The 19827-nt window shown below is 41.8% G+C and overlaps 1 protein-coding gene across 1 annotated transcript; it reads right to left on the bottom strand.

Annotated features, from left to right (window-relative positions):
• Nucleotides 1-15050: 15050 nt before the first annotated feature.
• Nucleotides 15051-18878, bottom strand: LOC147319707 (paraneoplastic antigen Ma3 homolog). Its single transcript, XM_086312429.1, has 2 exons — nt 17887-18878; nt 15051-17471 (listed from the first exon to the last, which is right to left on the bottom strand). Exon 2 carries the CDS (start codon nt 16898-16900, stop codon nt 15263-15265), a length of 1638 nt encoding a protein of 545 aa, XP_086168555.1. The 5' UTR covers nt 16901-17471; nt 17887-18878; the 3' UTR covers nt 15051-15262.
• Between the last annotated feature and the right edge of the window lie 949 nt (nt 18879-19827).

Genomic DNA, 19827 nt, shown 5'->3' with positions numbered 1-19827 from the left:
AAGAAGATGAAGCAGATGAGCAATATCTACCACCTGCTGGCTCTCTAGATTATGATCTCAGCCATCTCCCAGAGGACAAGCAGCAGCAGGTGAGAGAAATGTGTAAATCAGCAGTCTTTCAAGAGAATCCAGGGAGAACTGACATTGTCGAACATGATATTGTGGTTCGAGAAGGTGCCTCTGTGAGACGATTAAGTTACAGGATCCCAGAACGTCTGCTGCCTTCATTGAAGAAGGAAATCTATTTGATGCTATCTCTAGGGATCATTGAAAGATCTAAGAGTGAATGGTGCAACCCTGTGGTCTTGGTACCCAAAAAGGATGAGAGTATGAGGTTCTGCATTGATTTCAGGTACCTGAACTCCATATCCATGTTTGACTCCTACCCGACACCAAGAATTGATGATCTACTTGAACGTCTGGGAAAAGCAAGGTACCTGACCACAATAGATCTGTGTAAGGGTTACTGGCAGGTCCCACTCACTCAACGGTCCAGAGAGTTCACAGCATTCAGAACACCATGGGGGCTTTTCCAATTTACAGTCTTGCCATTTGGACTACATGGAGCTCCAGCAACTTTCCAACGGCTGATGGATCAGGTATTACATGACTGCTCTGACTTTGCTGCTGCTTACTTGGATGATATTGTTATCCACAGCAACACCTGGGAGGAGCATGTGGAACACCTGCGAACTGTTCTGGACCACCTGCACTCAGCTGGGTTGACGGTGAATCCGTCAAAGTGTGTTTTCGCCGCTGCTGAGACAGAATACCTGGGCCATGTCATCGGCAAGGGGGTTATCAGGCCACAAGTCAGCAAAATCGAGGCCATGGAATCATCCCCCCTGCCCCAAACAAGGAAGAAGCTGAGATCCTTTTTGGGCATGGCAGGTTTCTACCGTCGTTTCATCCCTCAGTTCTCCAACAGGGCAGCTCTGCTCACAGACCTGACGGGATCACGTTCCCCCAATTACATCCAGTGGACAGAGGAGGCAGTGGCAGCGTTTCATGACATACAACAGTCACTAAGTAAGCAACCGGTTTTGTACAGTCCCAACTTTGATGAACCATTCATATTACAGACTGATGCTTCAGATCGGGGCCTGGGAGCTGTCCTCCTTCAGGAAACCATGGAAGGCCGCCATCCAGTGGCTTACATCAGCCGGAAACTGTTTCCACGGGAAGTTCGGTATTCCACAGTAGAGAAGGAGACCTTAGCGATCAAGTGGGCCCTGGACTCCTTCCGCTACTATCTACTGGGAAGAGACTTCACCTTGGAAACTGATCACAAAGCACTACAGTGGCTTGAGCAGATGAAGGACACAAATGGGCGAATTACCCGCTGGTACCTGGCCTTACAGCCATTCCGATTCACTGTCCACCACGTACCAGGCAAGGAGAACCTTACTGCTGACTATCTCTCTCGCTGTTCCAGCGAGAGCTCTGAAGAGGGGAGATGTGTGATGGCATGCCACACATGGTAAGCTCCACACCTCATCACCCGTTGATTCACTTTAGTTTAATTTACAGTCACTACTTTAAAATATTCTATTTATTGTTCAATATCATTTCTTTATTAAATGTATTCATTTTTCCATCACACCTTCCAATGTTTATATGGAGTGCACACATATTAACCTTGCAAGGTCAAAGTTCTGTTTTATGTTATATTAATACATCTTTCTTTGTTTGAGTTACCTGGGGGTTGGTGTCTCCTCCTGTCTGGCAAAAGGTGTGGCAAAGGGCTGGGAGACCTGAAGTACTGCTGACAGCCTAATTGGATTGCACCACATGCTTCATTGCCTGGGGGGTGTTTCATGTTTGTTTAAATGTTTTGTATTAGTTGGTTATATGGCAGCCATCTTGTTTTCCCCCGTGTGTGTCATTTGGTTTAGCTAAACCAGTATTTAAGTCCTCCTGTGTGTCATTTCAGCAGGTCAGTTTACCATATGTTTGTTTGAGGTTTTGTTAATTATTATCTTGAGTTTAGTCTATTGAGTTGACCTCTTTTATTGGTCTGCCTGTTTAAGTTTTGGCTTTGTTAAATATATTTTCATATTTTTGGGTCAATAAAACCCATTTTTTTGAATTAAAACCACCTGTGTCCTTTATGCTTTACTGCTTGGTCCCTGACACCAACAATAGACCTATATAAGAGAAAATTATTACTAAATTCAGAATAAAAAATTCGGTCCATTCAGCAAACAGAACGTTTATTTTTCAAATCAAGTCAAAAGTTCTATGAACATGGGGAAAGAGCCGGAAAACTTTTGGCACATCAAATTAAGCAATCCATATCAGCTAACACGATTTCTGAAATCTGTAAAACCTCTGGAGAAAAGACGTCTGATCCGAAAACCATTAATGACCAGTTTAAAATGTTCTAGTCTAATCTTTATACCTCAGATCCGGTTGATGAAAAAAAGATTGCTGAAACGCTTGATAGATTACCGATTCCACAAATATCGGTAAATGACAGAACAGAAATTGATAGAGAGATAACCATTAGTGAAATTGTCGAAGTAATTAAATCAATGCAAAGTAATAAGACAAAGTAATTAGACATAACATTCAGCAAAGTTATTATTAGTTAAAGTCAGTGAGATTTGGAGTGATACATGACACATGACGGAATAAGACACGCAGACTTAGCATGACGAGCCGACGAGGAACATGTACACTGTGAATACATACAGAGGGAAAAGGGGACAGGAGATAAGACATGGACATAACTAAGCACAAGCAGAACATGATGGCTGGGGGGGAAACACACGTGACAGAAGGAATGGGTCACAAGGGAAAAACATGTAAACGAGACGGGAGAAAAGGACATTACTGAAATACATGAAGGGCCAGGGCTGGGACAGCCAACCAGTCACAGACAAAGAGCCACATCATACACCTGGGCGCACATGAACATCACCCATCCCTTCCTCTGTCCTGCGTTCAGTTTAGGGTATCGAACTCAGGACCCTAGCCTCATCAGGCCGGGGTCTTTGTGTGGAGTCTGGATGTTCTCTCGAGCTTCCTCCCACAGTCTAGGGACATGCAGTTAGTGGGGGTCTTCTCGCCCCGTTCACATTCACACAGAGATGAATTGAAGATCACCTTGTGGTTAGTGCCTTCTATTCGATGTACAGACTGAATAATAACACCTTCTAATTAGTTCTGTCTCCTATTGGTGCTCTTCTACGAGTGATCAGTGCTTGATGGCTTACTAAGCTTAACTTTTTTCCACAACATTGATAACAAACACACACAGAACAACATCAACATATGTTATCTAAAAAAAACTTGATTGGACCAAAGTTTTGATGTTCATCCTACATGTTTATTGAGATTGTCTAATGTCTGCGACGGTATCTTCTCCCACGTCTGCGGACACCCGAGGCCTTGTGGGGTCTCTTGTGTCTGCGAACGGGGCGAGAAGACCTCGCATGTCTGCGTCTATACCTGCGTCGTGGCATTGTCCAAAACGGCGGTACCTGCTCCACGTCACGGGTTCTATTTATGGACTCACCTGGCAACTTTAGTGATGTCACTGCTGATGTTGGCACTGTTGGTGTGACCTCATGACTCATTCATGCCATCTGAACTGTGGTGTAATTATGAGGTCACAGGGGGACGTGAATTTATTCACAAAGTTGATAGAGAGTTTGGGTCATAACTCAAAGACGCAATGATGCAGTCAAATCATTTGGAATTAAATATCTCTGTCAGTGCGCCCCAGGGTGGCTGTGTAAAGTGCTTTGGGGGTCCTTAGGGACTAGTAAAGCGCTATGCAAATACAGGCCATTTACCATCTGTAAATTACAAGATTTAGAGGGTTCTGACATCACAGTCATCTTTCTGACATTGACATCCAGTCTCTCTGTTGTGATGTCAAATATCAATGCCAGATTCGTCTCTCTGTTGTGATGTCAGATATCAATGCCAGATTCGTCTCTCTGTTGTGATGTCAGATATCAATGCCAGATTCGTGTCTCTGTTGTGATGTCAAATATTAATGCCAGATTCGTCTCTCTGTTGTGATGTCAAATATTAATGCCAGATTCGTGTCTCTGTTGTGATGTCAAATATTAATGCCAGATTCGTGTCTCTGTTGTGATGTCAAATATTAATGCCAGATTCGTCTCTCTGTTGTGATGTCAAATATTAATGCCAGATTCGTGTCTCTGTTGTGATGTCAAATATTAATGCCAAATTCGTCTCTCTGTTGTGATGTCAAATATTAATGCCAGATTCATCTCTCTGTTGTGATGTCAAATATTAATGCCAGATTCATCTCTCTGTTGTGATGTCAAATATTAATGCCAGATTCATCTCTCTGTTGTGATGTCAAATATTAATGCCAGATTCGTCTCTCTGTTGTGATGTCAAATATTAATGCCAGATTCGTGTCTCTGTTGTGATGTCAGATATTAATGCCAGATTCGTCTCTCTGTTGTGATGTCAAATATTAATGCCAGATTCGTCTCTCTGTTGTGATGTCAAATATTAATGCCAGATTCGTGTCTCTGTTGTGATGTCAAATATTAATGCCAGATTCATCTCTCTGTTGTGATGTCAAATATTAATGCCAGATTCGTCTCTCTGTTGTGATGTCAAATATTAATGCCAGATTCGTCTCTCTGTTGTGATGTCAAATATTAATGCCAGATTCGTGTCTCTGTTGTGATGTCAAATATCAATGCCAGATTCGTCTCTCTGTTGTGATGTCAGATATTAATGCCAGATTCGTCTCTCTGTTGTGATGTCAGATATCAATGCCAGATTCGTCTCTCTGTTGTGATGTCAGATATTAATGCCAGATTCGTCTCTCTGTTGTGATGTCAGATATCAATGCCAGATTCGTCTCTCTGTTGTGATGTCAAATATTAATGCCAGATTCGTCTCTCTGTTGTGATGTCAAATATTAATGCCAGATTCGTGTCTCTGTTGTGATGTCAGATATCAATGCCAGATTCGTCTCTCTGTTGTGATGTCAAATATTAATGCCAGATTCGTTTCTCTGTTGTGATGTCAGATATTAATGCCAGATTCGTCTCTCTGTTGTGATGTCAAATATTAATGCCAGATTCGTGTCTCTGTTGTGATGTCAGATATCAATGCCAGATTCGTCTCTCTGTTGTGATGTCAAATATTAATGCCAGATTCGTTTCTCTGTTGTGATGTCAGATATTAATGCCAGATTCGTGTCTCTGTTGTGATGTCAAATATTAATGCCAAATTCGTCTCTCTGTTGTGATGTCAGATATTAATGCCAGATTCGTGTCTCTGTTGTGATGTCAGATATCAATGCCAGATTCGTCTCTCTGTTGTGATGTCAGATATCAATGCCAGATTCGTGTCTCTGTTGTGATGTCAGATATCAATGCCAAATTCGTCTCTCTGTTGTGATGTCAAATATTAATGCCAGATTCGTGTCTCTGTTGTGATGTCAAATATTAATGCCAGATTCGTCTCTCTGTTGTGATGTCAGATATCAATGCCAGATTCGTCTCTCTGTTGTGATGTCAAATATTAATGCCAGATTCGTCTCTCTGTTGTGATGTCAGATATCAATGCCAGATTCGTGTCTCTGTTGTGATGTCAAATATTAATGCCAGATTCGTCTCTCTGTTGTGATGTCAGATATTAATGCCAGATTCGTCTCTCTGTTGTGATGTCAGATATCAATGCCAGATTCGTGTCTCTGTTGTGATGTCAAATATTAATGCCAGATTCGTCTCTCTGTTGTGATGTCAGATATTAATGCCAGATTCGTCTCTCTGTTGTGATGTCAGATATCAATGCCAGATTCGTGTCTCTGTTGTGATGTCAAATATTAATGCCAGATTCGTCTCTCTGTTGTGATGTCAGATATCTGTGCCAGATTCGTGTCTCTGTTGTGATGTCAAATATTAATGCCAGATTCGTCTCTCTGTTGTGATGTCAAATATTAATGCCAGATTCGTCTCTCTGTTGTGATGTCAAATATTAATGCCAGATTCGTGTCTCTGTTGTGATGTCAAATATCAATGCCAAATTCGTCTCTCTGTTGTGATGTCAGATATCAATGCGAGATTCGTGTCTCTGTTGTGATGTCAAATATTAATGCCAGATTCGTCTCTCTGTTGTGATGTCAAATATTAATGCCAGATTCGTCTCTCTGTTGTGATGTCAAATATTAATGCCAGATTCGTCTCTCTGTTGTGATGTCAAATATTAATGCCAGATTCGTCTCTCTGTTGTGATGTCAAATATTAATGCCAGATTCGTCTCTCTGTTGTGATGTCAAATATTAATGCCAGATTCGTCTCTCTGTTGTGATGTCAAATATTAATGCCAGATTCGTCTCTCTGTTGTGATGTCAGATATCAATGCCAGATTCGTGTCTCTGTTGTGATGTCAGATATCAATGCCAAATTCGTCTGTTTGTTGTGATGTCAAATATTAATGCCAGATTCGTGTCTCTGTTGTGATGTCAGATATCAATGCCAGATTCGTCTCTCTGTTGTGATGTCAGATATCAATGCCAGATTCGTCTCTCTGTTGTGATGTCAAATATTAATGCCAGATTCGTCTCTCTGTTGTGATGTCAGATATCAATGCCAGATTCGTCTCTCTGTTGTGATGTCAAATATTAATGCCAGATTCGTGTCTCTGTTGTGATGTCAAATATTAATGCCAGATTCGTCTCTCTGTTGTGATGTCAGATATTAATGCCAGATTCGTCTCTCTGTTGTGATGTCAAATATTAATGCCAGATTCGTCTCTCTGTTGTGATGTCAGATATTAATGCCAAATTCGTCTCTCTGTTGTGATGTCAAATATTAATGCCAGATTCGTGTCTCTGTTGTGATGTCAAATATTAATGCCAGATTCGTCTCTCTGTTGTGATGTCAAATATTAATACCAGATTCGTGTCTCTGTTGTGATGTCAGATATTAATGCCAGATTCATCTCTCTGTTGTGATGTCAGATATTAATACCAGATTCGTGTCTCTGTTGTGATGTCAAATATTAATGCCAGATTCATCTCTCTGTTGTGATGTCAGATATTAATACCAGATTCGTGTCTCTGTTGTGATGTCAAATATTAATGCCAGATTCATCTCTCTGTTGTGATGTCAGATATTAATGCCAGATTCGTGTCTCTGTTGTGATGTCAGATATTAATGCCAGATTTGTCTCTCTGTTGTGATGTCAGATATTAATGCCAGATTCGTGTCTCTGTTGTGATGTCAGATATTAATGCCAGATTCGTCTCTCTGTTGTGATGTCAGATATTAATGCCAGATTTGTCTCTCTGTTGTGATGTCAGATATTAATGCCAGATTCGTCTCTCTGTTGTGATGTCAGATATTAATGCCAGATTTGTCTCTCTGTTGTGATGTCAGATATTAATGCCAGATTCGTCTCTCTGTTGTGATGTCAAATATTAATGCCAGATTCGTCTCTCTGTTGTGATGTCAAATATTAATGCCAGATTCGTGTCTCTGTTGTGATGTCAGATATTAATGCCAGATTCGTCTCTCTGTTGTGATGTCAGATATTAATGCCAGATTTGTCTCTCTGTTGTGATGTCAGATATTAATGCCAGATTCGTCTCTCTGTTGTGATGTCAGATATTAATGCCAGATTCATCTCTCTGTTGTGATGTCAGATATTAATGCCAGATTCGTGTCTCCTTTGTGATGTCAAATATTAATGCCAGATTCGTGTCTCTGTTGTGATGTCAAATATTAATGCCAGATTCGTGTCTCTGTTGTGATGTCAAATATTAATGCCAGATTCGTCTCTCTGTTGTGATGTCAGATATCAATGCCAGATTCGTCTCTCTGTTGTGATGTCAGATATTAATGCCAGATTCATCTCTCTGTTGTGATGTCAGATATCAATGCCAGATTCGTCTCTCTGTTGTGATGTCAAATATTAATGCCAGATTCGTCTCTCTGTTGTGATGTCAAATATTAATGCCAGATTCGTGTCTCTGTTGTGATGTCAAATATTAATGCCAGATTCGTGTCTCTGTTGTGATGTCAGATATCAATGCCAGATTCGTCTCTCTGTTGTGATGTCAAATATTAATGCCAGATTCGTCTCTCTGTTGAACAGTATCCGGGTTTACACCAGCCCACCAGATTTCTTATTTGTGTTGCCCTGTAGTAATCCTGTAGGCAAGGGATGCCTAATCCTCCTTTATCTTTGGGAAGCTGAAGTGTTTTGAACTTAAATCTTGGCTTTTTACCCGCCCATATAAATCTTGAGAGGGTCCTATCCCACTCTACAAAGTATCTATCAGGGTTTTCTATAGAAACAGACTGGAATAAGTACAATATCTTTGGGAGTATATTCATTTTTATGATGTCCACTCTAGAAGAAATGCTTAGATAGACCATCTGCTAATATTTAGCATGATATCTTTTTTAAGTAGGGGGTAGTTGATTTCTTCCAAGCTAGTTATATCCATTGATAAGTTTATGCCCAGATATTTGATAGTTCTTTTGTCCCAGCTTAGTTTGTATTTGTTGAGCAGATTCTGGGGAGGGCTATAAAAGCTACTAAGAACTTGTGTTTTTTGTATATTCAATTTATATCCCGAGTATAGCCCATACTCCTTTAACCCTGACATGAGCTCCATAAGTGATTCGGTAGGTTTTGATAAGTAAACCAAAATGTCATCTGCAAACAAGGCCAATTTCTGCTCACTTCCAGTGATATTAATCCCTTTTATGTTACCATTCTGCCTAATCCTTTCAGCCAATGGCTCTATAAAAATAGCAAATAAGAGTGGACTCAGTGGGCATCCTTGTCTTGTGGACCTTTCAAGCTTGAAAGCATCTGAAAGTTCACCGTTAATCTTTACTTTTGCAGTTGGGCTATTATACAAGGCCCTCAATATAGTGATGATGGACCCATTAAACCCATGGATTTTTTTTTTAAATATGAAAAAAATGTAACTTTTTCCTTCCGTCATACTTCAGAAATATAATATATTAATATTTTGAACATTTTAAAACATTTAAGTTTGCTCGTTGTATTTATAAGATCCTACATTGACGTGCTCCACAATCATTGGTAAGTCATGTTAAAATCCATTATCAGTGGAAAACAAACCTGATCCTCTACTAGAGGCGATTGTGCAATACCTTTTAGACATAACACTCAGCAAACAGTTATTATTAGTTAAAGTCAGTGAGATTTGGAGTGATACATGACACATGACGGAATAAGACACGCAGACTTAGCATGACGAGCCGACGAGGAACACGTACACTGTGAATACATACAGAGGGAAAAGGGGACAGGAGATAAGACATGGACATAACTAAGCACAAGCAGAACATGATGGCTGGGGGGGAAACACACGTGACAGAAGGAATGGGTCACAAGGGAAAAACATGTAAACGAGACGGGAGAAAAGGACATTTGTAACCACTGACTCATTTTAAATAGTTTAGGACAGCCAAACTACGGACCAGTTGCTAGGTTCGGCAGGGCTACAATAGAAAGCGAGGCGAATGCAGAATGAAATGGCTGGAGACAGGAATTTGAGCAGCAACAGTTATTATTTTGCACAAAAATGAAATAAACAAGACACAAATTCCACATTGACAGTAGTAGTGATAATAACCATAACAATAAGAGGAAGAAGCCGGCAAAACAAAAATAACCCCAGAAATAGTCGTTTGAGCTCAATATTCAATTGTCTTTTTGTCTTTGGTCATTTGTCAAGTCAAAAATTCTTAGTCTAGTTCTTGTTCTCTTTCGTTTGTGGTTTGTGTGTTACCACTTGGGAGTCTCCGTCGAGGAAGAAGAGTAAGTTCCTCTGCAAAGTTCAGTCTGGGCTCAGGCTCGCCATCTCCATCCGGAGAGAATCCATTGGAATCCAAAATCTTAGTTCCTTCCACACGGACAAGGGAAAAAAACCTAGCCTGCACAACAATATTAACATTATTGTACACAGCCAGCTCCGTTTCTTCTCTTGTATCACAGCTATAGCTTTAGTTCTCTATCTCTTTTCACATCTTTCACATTACCACAGTAATACATTACATGCATGCTTTGAATATATCTCTCGTTATACATGAAATTATTTTAACCATGTAAACAACAAATGAATTTCTTGTTCTCTTTTTAACCATGAAATTATGATTAATAGGTATAACCAGCAAGATAATACATTTTTCCAATCATCCTTCGAGTATGCTAAACAAATCCTACCACAACAGCATTTCAACCGTTTTTAAACAGCAAATTACCACTCGCGAATCGGTATGAACAGAAGAAACAACTTTTAGCAACAGACTAACACATTATTAACTTTTCAAACCCATGGGCTAAACTCACCAAAATGTTAGAAAATTCCGCACGAGCTATCCGTGACCTGTCTCATCTATTTCCACGTGCGAAAAGATCTAGCTCATGTGAAATGATGGTCTGGTGTTTCGGAAGACGGGGCTAAAACCACCTTCAACCAATGAAAAAGGCATTTATCCCTTGTGATCCAGCAACAGAAAATAAAGTTTGCTAGAGGATCACACTTCCTTTTTTCAAAATAAATGTTTCTTTTCAAAATAAAATAATGAAAATACATTTATACAATCAAAACGAAAACAAGAAAAAAATAACAAAAGGTAGTTTTCTCTACTGGGTTACACTCTCCCCAGCTAAATGTCATGCACGTCTCGTTGCATGTGTAGCCAGTACTGTCCCTCTGTACTGTTTAGGGACTCAGAAAAGGCTATGCTCAAACCCTGGAAAAGTGATTTCACAACAGTAACTAGAGGGTTTCCTAAATCAGGATAATCAAGTCTTTTAGGTGGATGTCTGATTCTTGTTGACTGTCTTACTGGTTGAGTTGTAATGGGATCACAACTGTCCATCTCATCAGGTGCGTTAACAGGCTGGTTTCCTGGTTCTTTAACCAAATCCTCAGGTGATTCATCCAATACGGTTCCCGTTCCATTGTCCACAGGATCATCAATTCCAATCTCATCTCCATCTGGTAAGTTTTCAACAAGCACATGATTGGTAAGTTCGTCTTTGCTTGCATCTTTATCCATATTCAGCTCCTTGTTGCTAGCAATTTCAGAAAGGTCACAATCAGGTAAGTTTGTAATGTCTGGTTCATGAGAAGGTTTTGGATATTCATGTACAGTAGTAAATCTGGTTATTTCTTCACATGGGGAATCATCAACCCATTGAATGAAAAGTTCATTGTCAAGTTCCATTGATTCTTCATCCTCATTGCTTTCTGTGACAACAGTTTGACGCGTTTTAGGACGGTGAACCTGCTGTGGCTCAGATGTGTCTGCGGTGGCAACCGGGAGGAAACTGCAGGGAAGCAACAGGTCTCTGTGTAAAGTTCGGGAGGGACCTTGCTTGGACTCGGGTTTAACAGTATAAACGGGTAGGTCGCCTGCACGTTTGACTACCACATGGATGTCTGCCTCCCATTTATCAGCAAGTTTATGCTTGCCACGCAGCCGCACGTTTCTAACTAAAACCCGGTCCCCAGGTTCAAGTTCTGAAACAGTTATTTTGCGATCAAATCTGGCCTTATTCTTGTCTGCCACTTTTTGTGCGGTTTGAGAAGCTAACCTATAGCTTTCCTCTAGCCGTTTCTTGAGACTTTCAGCATATTGCGAATGTGTCACTTTTTGATCTTTGCTGAGAGGAAGTCCATATGCAAGATCAACAGCTAATCTGGGTTTTCTGCCAAACATCAACTCGTAGGGTGTAAACCCTGTTGCATCACTACGGGTGCAATTGTACGCATGTACTAATGGCATAACATAGTCTTTCCAGTGAGACTTTTGTTTGGATTCCAGTGTTCCTAACATACTAAGTAGTGTTCTATTAAATCGTTCAGTAGGGTTACCACGTGGGTGGTACGGGGTAGTTCTTATTTTCTTTATCCCAGAGATCTCACACAGATCTTTTATCAGTTTTGCCTCGAAATCAGGACCCTGATCGCTGTGCAGGCGCTCAGGTATGCCGTAGTGGACAATGAACTGGTCCCACAGGCACCTGGCGACCGTTCGTGACTTTTGATTAGAGGTGGGCAACGCGAGGGCAAACTTAGTGAAATGATCGGTTATCACAAGGATATCCCGTGTGTTGCTACTGTCTGGTTCTAGACTGAGAAAATCCATACAGACGAGTTCTAAAGGTCTGGTTGTTGTTATGTTGACCAGTCTAGCTGCTTTTTCAGGGGGACTCTTTCTCCGTATACAACGATCACATGTTTTCACTTTCTGCTCAACCTGTGTCGCCATGCGTGGCCAATAGAATCGGGTTCTGACCAGATCCAGGGTTCTGTCGATACCTAAGTGGCCCATGTCATCATGCAAACTTTGGAGCACTGAAGCTCTGAGCTCCTCAGGAAGAACAAGCTGGTGGGTCACCTGGTCTCCATCTTGTCTTTTTCTGTATAACACCTCATTGTGCATTTCCAACCGATTGAGTTCCCTAAGCAAAAGAGGGAGATCTGGGAGTTCTTTTCTAACAGTCGGTGGAGGTGTCTGACCATGTTCGATTTGTTTGATAACTTGGCTGATTGTCGAGTCTGCTCTCTGCTTATCCTTAATTTCTGATTGGGACAAGGCAGGGATGGTTGGTAAGCCATGATGTTCTTCTGAAACATAGATGTCTGGAATCGCGTCAGCTGAGAGGGTAAGCGATTCTACAAGTGTAACACCACTATCCTGACAATCATCACTGACTTTTACAAAGTGATTTTGACAGATTGCTTGGACAACATCACTATCTACAAGCTTTATGGTGTCAGTGGTGTCAGTGTCAGCTAGGTGACGCTCTACAAATTGGCTTACACGCTCCTGCTCTTTCCTGGACTGGACATCATTTACGAGTTCTCCATGAGGACGTCTAGACAACCCATCTGCGTCTAGGTTGTGCTTGCCCGCTCTATACTGTAACTTAAAGTTGTAGTTAGATAAAGCGGCAAGCCACCTATAGCCAGTGGCATCTAACTTAGCAGAGGTCAATATGTATGTGAGTGGGTTACTATCTGTAACCACAGTGAACTGACCACCATACAAATAATCGTGAAACTTTTCAGTCACTGCCCATTTGAGTGCTAAAAATTCCAACTTGTGGGCTGGATATCGTGCTTCACTTCTTGATAACCCACGACTGGCAAAAGCTATGGCTCTGAGCTGACCCTCCTGCTCCTGGTAGAGTGCTGCACCTAAGCCAGTAGTACTGGCATCGGTATGGAGCACATAAGGCAGCTTCGAGTCTGCAAAGCCTAAGACGGGGGCTGACGTTAGCTTTTCAATGATGGAGTCAAAAGCTTTTTGACACTCTGCGGTCCATCGGTCCTCAAATGGCAGTTTGGGATCAAAGTAGGTCTGGTTGGGTTCTTTGGACTTTGATTTCTTACGTAGTGGTGGGTAACCACGAGTGAGGTCATTGAGTGGGCGTACTATGGACGAGTACCCTTTTACAAAACGTCTGTAGTACCCCGAGAACCCCAGGAAAGATCTTAGTTCTTTGAGATTCTTGGGCCGTGGCCAGGTCTTTAGGGCCTGAATCTTTTCGGGATCCGTCTCAACTCCGCTTTCAGAGATTACATGCCCAAGATACCGAACTGTGGTTTGGAAAAATTTACATTTTTCCAGCGATAACTTCAGGCCATACTCTTTAAGGCGATGGAGTACCCGCATAAGTCGGCGTTCGTGTTCTTCCAAACTATCTGAGAAGATGATGAGATCATCTAAAAAGATGAGCACTTCATGTAAGTTCATATCACCAACACAGCGCTCCATCAGCCGCTGGAAGGTGCTTGGGGCGTTGGTTATGCCCTGCGGCATGCGGTTAAACTCCCAGAACCCAAGCGGTGTCACAAACGCGGTCTTTTCTTTGTCTGCCTCCTCAACTTCTATCTGGTAATACCCAGATTTCAGATCGAGGACCGTGAACCACCTGGATCCTGAAAGGGCAGAGAATGTCTCTTCCAGATTTGGAAGTGCGTAAGAGTCTTTTATTGTTTGCAAGTTCAGCTTGCGAAAGTCTATACATAGACGCACATCATTGTTCCGCTTTCTCACCACAACAATGGGAGACGAGAAAGGTGATTGAGACTCTCTTATCACACCTGCAGCAAGCAGCTCCTGCAGGTGTTTCCGGACAGCCTCAAGATCTTGAGGGTGTATAGGGCGTGCACGGTGCTTGAAGGGAGTCGGATCATTAAGCTTGATGGAATGTTTCACCTTGTTCGTACACCCAAAGTCAAGATCATGAAAAGCGAATACTTCCGGAATGTCATTGAGTTGCTTGGTTATCCTCTCTTTCCATTCATGTGGAATCGGAGAGTCACCAAAATTGAAATTCAGCGGTGTCTTACTTGTGGCTGACTCATTAACACTGGTGACATTATGCTGGGACATGATACAATGGAAAGCTCCCAGCTCTGCAATGACACAAGTAGACGGGATAGTAACATCTTGTTCTGTTTCATTTGTAATCATAACAGGCACTTTGTGTGGAGCTCGGGAAGGAAGTGTTATCAAGCAAGTTTTAACACAAAGGCCACCAGGCAAGGAAGACTGAGAGGGGTGTTCAACTATGGCACACGTGTCTGCTGCAGTACAATGAACGTTAGCAGATCCCTCTAAAACTACTGTTTGGCCTGCTGGAACTACAACTGTAGCCTTGCCTGACAGGGTAACTAACCCAATGCTCCCATCTTTGTTCTGTGTATGTCTTAGTTCTAGAGTTTTCAACAGGGCTCTAAACCCGCAAGGACTAGGTAAGTAGTCAGAAGTCTTAAGGTCCAAAAATTTTTCATAAAGGACATCAAGCGTGTTTGTTCCCACCAACACTGGGGTCTGACTGTTTGGATGAGTGTCTGGAACAACAAGAGCTAAGGTTGGTATGTCCATCTCTGCATCTAAGAAGTCTTTTGGAAAAGTAATGCATGTCTCTATATAACCCAAATAGGGGACGGGCTGACCTGCAGCACCCTCCACTTCCAAAAGATCATAGAGTGGGTTAAGATTTTGATCTGGAAAGTTCTGTTTATAGAACGACTCAGCGACTGTGGTCACTTGTGACCCTGAGTCCAGGAGACAATTTACATTAACGCCAGAAATGCTAACTACTGCTGTGCATTTAGAGCCAACCAACCCTTTTGGCAGACTATACTTCTGTGGCTTAGTGACAGATTGCTTACAGTTAGCATGTTGCATGTACTTAGTGGGACATGATCGCCTGGCTGCAGTCTCCATTTGCCCCGCAATAGAGACTGTTTTCAGTTTAACTGTTCCTTAGTGGCTGGAGGGTTCTCAACCTCCCATTTCCTCTGTTTCTCTTTAAACAGTTTGCGCTTTTCAGCAACTAGGGCTGGGTTTGGTTCATTTTCGCAGTTTGGCTTGATGTGGCCATCTTCTCCACATTGGAAACAGTACCACGGTTTGGGTGGGGTACTTTGAGTTTTAACTGTTCGTTCTGAGGGCTCCTTGCTCACTTTGTCTGGCTTTCGGTTTTCTTTAGACTTGGTATGGGAGGCATATCTGGAATTCTGCGCTTTTGATTTCGCGGTCAGCTGCACCAGTTGGGCCTGGAGCTCTGCAACTTGCTTTGAGAGTTCTTTAATTGAGCTTAAGGTGGTTGTGTCTTCATTTTCGTCTAAGCAGCCTTTGACTGTTTGGAGGTGGTATGTCGCTTTTTGTTTCGTGATGTTCAAATGTTGCTTCATTCGCATTGTTTTGGTAGCATTTTGGTCTTCTTCTGTGCGTAATAAGAGAAGCAACTCAGGAAAAGATGGGGGGTTTATCCGTTTTTGTTTTAGTTGAAGTGCATTTAAAAGGGAATCATCCCAGCAACCACGACAGAACTGCGTGACAAGGAGTCTGTCAACATCATTGCTTAAAGCACCACCCCGTTTTACAGTGTGAGTTAAAGCTACCTGAAGGCGTTGTACGTATGACGACGGTTTCTCACCTGGATTTTGGAAGGTGTCAAGAAATTTGGCGTAAAGCTCTCCACCATCTTGAACTGTCCCATAGGCAGAATCCAACATTTGAAGGTAGTCTGCAGGTGAGCTGTCTGGGTTCAAGTGCTTAACTACGTCAGCTGCCGGGGGTAAGAGAGACTCAAGAATCTTTCGCGATTGTTGCAGTTGCGACATGGAAGTGTCACTCAAGATTAGTTCAGCACTGGAACGCCAAGTATCATAATCTGGCTCATAGGTTGGCCGGGGGTCCTTGCCAGAAAAAGCTCTGAGTTTTTGTGAAAAATGTTGCACTGAATGATCATCTCTTCTCACAATGTGCTCAACTACTACACGCTGCACCTCAGGAGGGTTTAAATCAGGTGCAGGTATGGTGGGTACACTATGAGCTGGGTTTCTTGCAGTGTGATTTGACTGGTTCGATTGCTGTGCACCATCAACACTGGGTTCAACAGCTGAAGGCTGAAACTCAGCCAAGGGAGATTCAGGTAAGTCAATTTGCTCTGATTGATCATGTTCAGGCTCTTTGATTGATTCAGCTATCTGTGACATCATGTCTTTCAGAACATCTGCAAACCCTCGGCCGCTCATTTTGGCTAGGTTTTTTAACTCAGTGAGATATGACTTGGTTGTATCATTCCCCACACATCGCGTGTATACGCTTGCAAGAGACTGTATTCTATACTTAACCCCGCTATCGGATATGTGGTTGTAAGGTAACGGCTCAAGAGCATCAACAGCAGTACCTGAATTGTACTCAACAACAACACTCGAGATAAACTCAGATTTACCATCATCTACCTTTAAGACTCTTGAGATTGACCCATACTGTTTTAGGAATTCAGTCACCTCATCAATTTGCTCATCTCCAGCTATTTCGCTCACGATCACCGAATTTGGGACTTTAACAGATTCACGTTCAACAAGACGGTCCATTTGGGGTGCGTTATATACTTGTAATCACATGAGAAAAAGCCTCCTGGCTGGCTCGCCAAGACTTACTGTAACCACTGACTCATTTTAAATAGTTTAGGACAGCCAAACTACGGATCAGTTGCTAGGTTCGGCAGGGCTACAATAGAAAGCGAGGCGAATGCAGAATGAAATGGCTGGAGACAGGAATTTGAGCAGCAACAGTTATTATTTTGCACAAAAATGAAATAAACAAGACACAAATTCCACATTGACAGTAGTAGTGATAATAACCATAACAATAAGAGGAAGAAGCCGGCAAAACAAAAATAACCCCAGAAATAGTCGTTTGAGCTCAATATTCAATTGTCTTTTTGTCTTTGGTCATTTGTCAAGTCAAAAATTCTTAGTCTAGTTCTTGTTCTCTTTCGTTTGTGGTTTGTGTGTTACCACTTGGGAGTCTCCGTCGAGGAAGAAGAGTAAGTTCCTCTGCAAAGTTCAGTCTGGGCTCAGGCTCGCCATCTCCATCCGGAGAGAATCCATTGGAATCCAAAATCTTAGTTCCTTCCACACGGACAAGGGAAAAAAACCTAGCCTGCACAACAATATTAACATTATTGTACACAGCCAGCTCCGTTTCTTCTCTTGTATCACAGCTATAGCTTTAGTTCTCTATCTCTTTTCACATCTTTCACATTACCACAGTAATACATTACATGCATGCTTTGAATATATCTCTCGTTATACATGAAATTATTTTAACCATGTAAACAACAAATGAATTTCTTGTTCTCTTTTTAACCATGAAATTATGATTAATAGGTATAACCAGCAAGATAATACATTTTTCCAATCATCCTTCGAGTATGCTAAACAAATCCTACCACAACAGCATTTCAACCGTTTTTAAACAGCAAATTACCACTCGCGAATCGGTATGAACAGAAGAAACAACTTTTAGCAACAGACTAACACATTATTAACTTTTCAAACCCATGGGCTAAACTCACCAAAATGTTAGAAAATTCCGCACGAGCTATCCGTGACCTGTCTCATCTATTTCCACGTGCGAAAAGATCTAGCTCATGTGAAATGATGGTCTGGTGTTTCGGAAGACGGGGCTAAAACCACCTTCAACCAATGAAAAAGGCATTTATCCCTTGTGATCCAGCAACAGAAAATAAAGTTTGCTAGAGGATCACACTTCCTTTTTTCAAAATAAATGTTTCTTTTCAAAATAAAATAATGAAAATACATTTATACAATCAAAACGAAAACAAGAAAAAAATAACAAAAGGTAGTTTTCTCTACTGGGTTACACATTACTGAAATACATGAAGGGCCAGGGCTGGGACAGCCAACCAGTCACAGACAAAGAGCCACATCATACACCTGGGCACACATGAACATCACCCATCCCTTCCTCTGTCCTGCGTTCAGTTTAGGGTATCGAACTCAGGACCCTAGCCTCATCAGGCCGGGGTCTTTGTGTGGAGTCTGGATGTTCTCTCGAGCTTCCTCCCACAGTCTAGGGACATGCAGTTAGTGGGGGTCTTCTCGCCCCGTTCACATTCACACAGAGATGAATTGAAGATCACCTTGTGGTTAGTGCCTACTATTCGATGTACAGACTGAATAATAACACCTTCTAATTAGTTCTGTCTCCTATTGGTGCTCTTCTACGAGTGATCAGTGCTTGATGGCTTACTAAGCTTAACTTTTTTCCACAACATTGATAACAAACACACACAAAACAACAACAACATATGTTATCTAAAAAAAACTTGATTGGACCAAAGTTTTGATGTTCATCCTACATGTTTATTGAGATTGTCTAATGTCTGCGACGGTATCTTCTCCCACGTCTGCGGACACCCGAGGCCTTGTGGGGTCTCTTGTGTCTGCGAACGGGGCGAGAAGACCTCGCATGTCTGCGTCTATACCTGCGTCGTGGCATTGTCCAAAACGGCGGTACCTGCTCCACGTCACGGGTTCTATTTATGGACTCACCTGGCAACTTTAGTGATGTCACTGCTGATGTTGGCACTGTTGGTGTGACCTCATGACTCATTCATGCCATCTGAACTGTGGTGTAATTATGAGGTCACAGGGGGACGTGAATTTATTCACAAAGTTGATAGAGAGTTTGGGTCATAACTCAAAGACGCAATGATGCAGTCAAATCATTTGGAATTAAATATCTCTGTCAGTGCGCCCCAGGGTGGCTGTGGCTACAATGTAGCTGCCATCACCAGTGTGTGAATGGGTGGATGACTGGATGTGTAAAGTGCTTTGGGGTCCTTAGGGACTAGTAAAGCGCTATGCAAATACAGGCCATTTACCATCTGTAAATTACAAGATTTAGAGGGTTATGACATCACAGTCATCTTTCTGACATTGACATCCAGTCTCTCTGTTGTGATGTCAAATATCAATGCCAGATTCATCTCTCTGTTGTGATGTCAAATATCAATGCCAGATTCGTCTCTCTGTTGTGATGTCTAATATTAATGCCAAATTCGTCTCTCTGTTGTGATGTCAAATATCAATGCCAGATTCATCTCTCTGTTGTGATGTCAAATATCAATGCCAGATTCGTCTCTCTGTTGTGATGTCTAATATTAATGCCAAATTCGTCTCTCTGTTGTGATGTCAAATATCAATGCCAGATTCGTCTCTCTGTTGTGATGTCAGATATCAATGCCAGATTCGTCTCTCTGTTGTGATGTCAAATATCAATGCCAAATTCGTCTCTCTGTTGTGATGTCAGATATTAATGCCAGATTCGTCTCTCTGTTGTGATGTCAAATATCAATGCCAGATTCGTCTCTCTGTTGTGATGTCAGATATTAATGCCAGATTCGTCTCTCTGTTGTGATGTCAAATATCAATGCCAGATTCGTCTCTCTGTTGTGATGTCAGATATTAATGCCAGATTCGTCTCTCTGTTG

The sequence above is a fragment of the Aulonocara sp. 'chitande type north' Nkhata Bay genome, linkage group LG11 (genome assembly GCF_057382095.1).
Source record: "Aulonocara sp. 'chitande type north' Nkhata Bay isolate Kocher_YH1m ecotype deep benthic linkage group LG11, A_spYH_male_GT1.1, whole genome shotgun sequence".
NCBI lineage: Eukaryota > Metazoa > Chordata > Actinopteri > Cichliformes > Cichlidae > Aulonocara > Aulonocara sp. 'chitande type north' Nkhata Bay.
The sequence above is the reverse complement of the archived record's forward strand: the minus strand, read 5'-3'. Positions and strand labels throughout refer to the sequence as shown.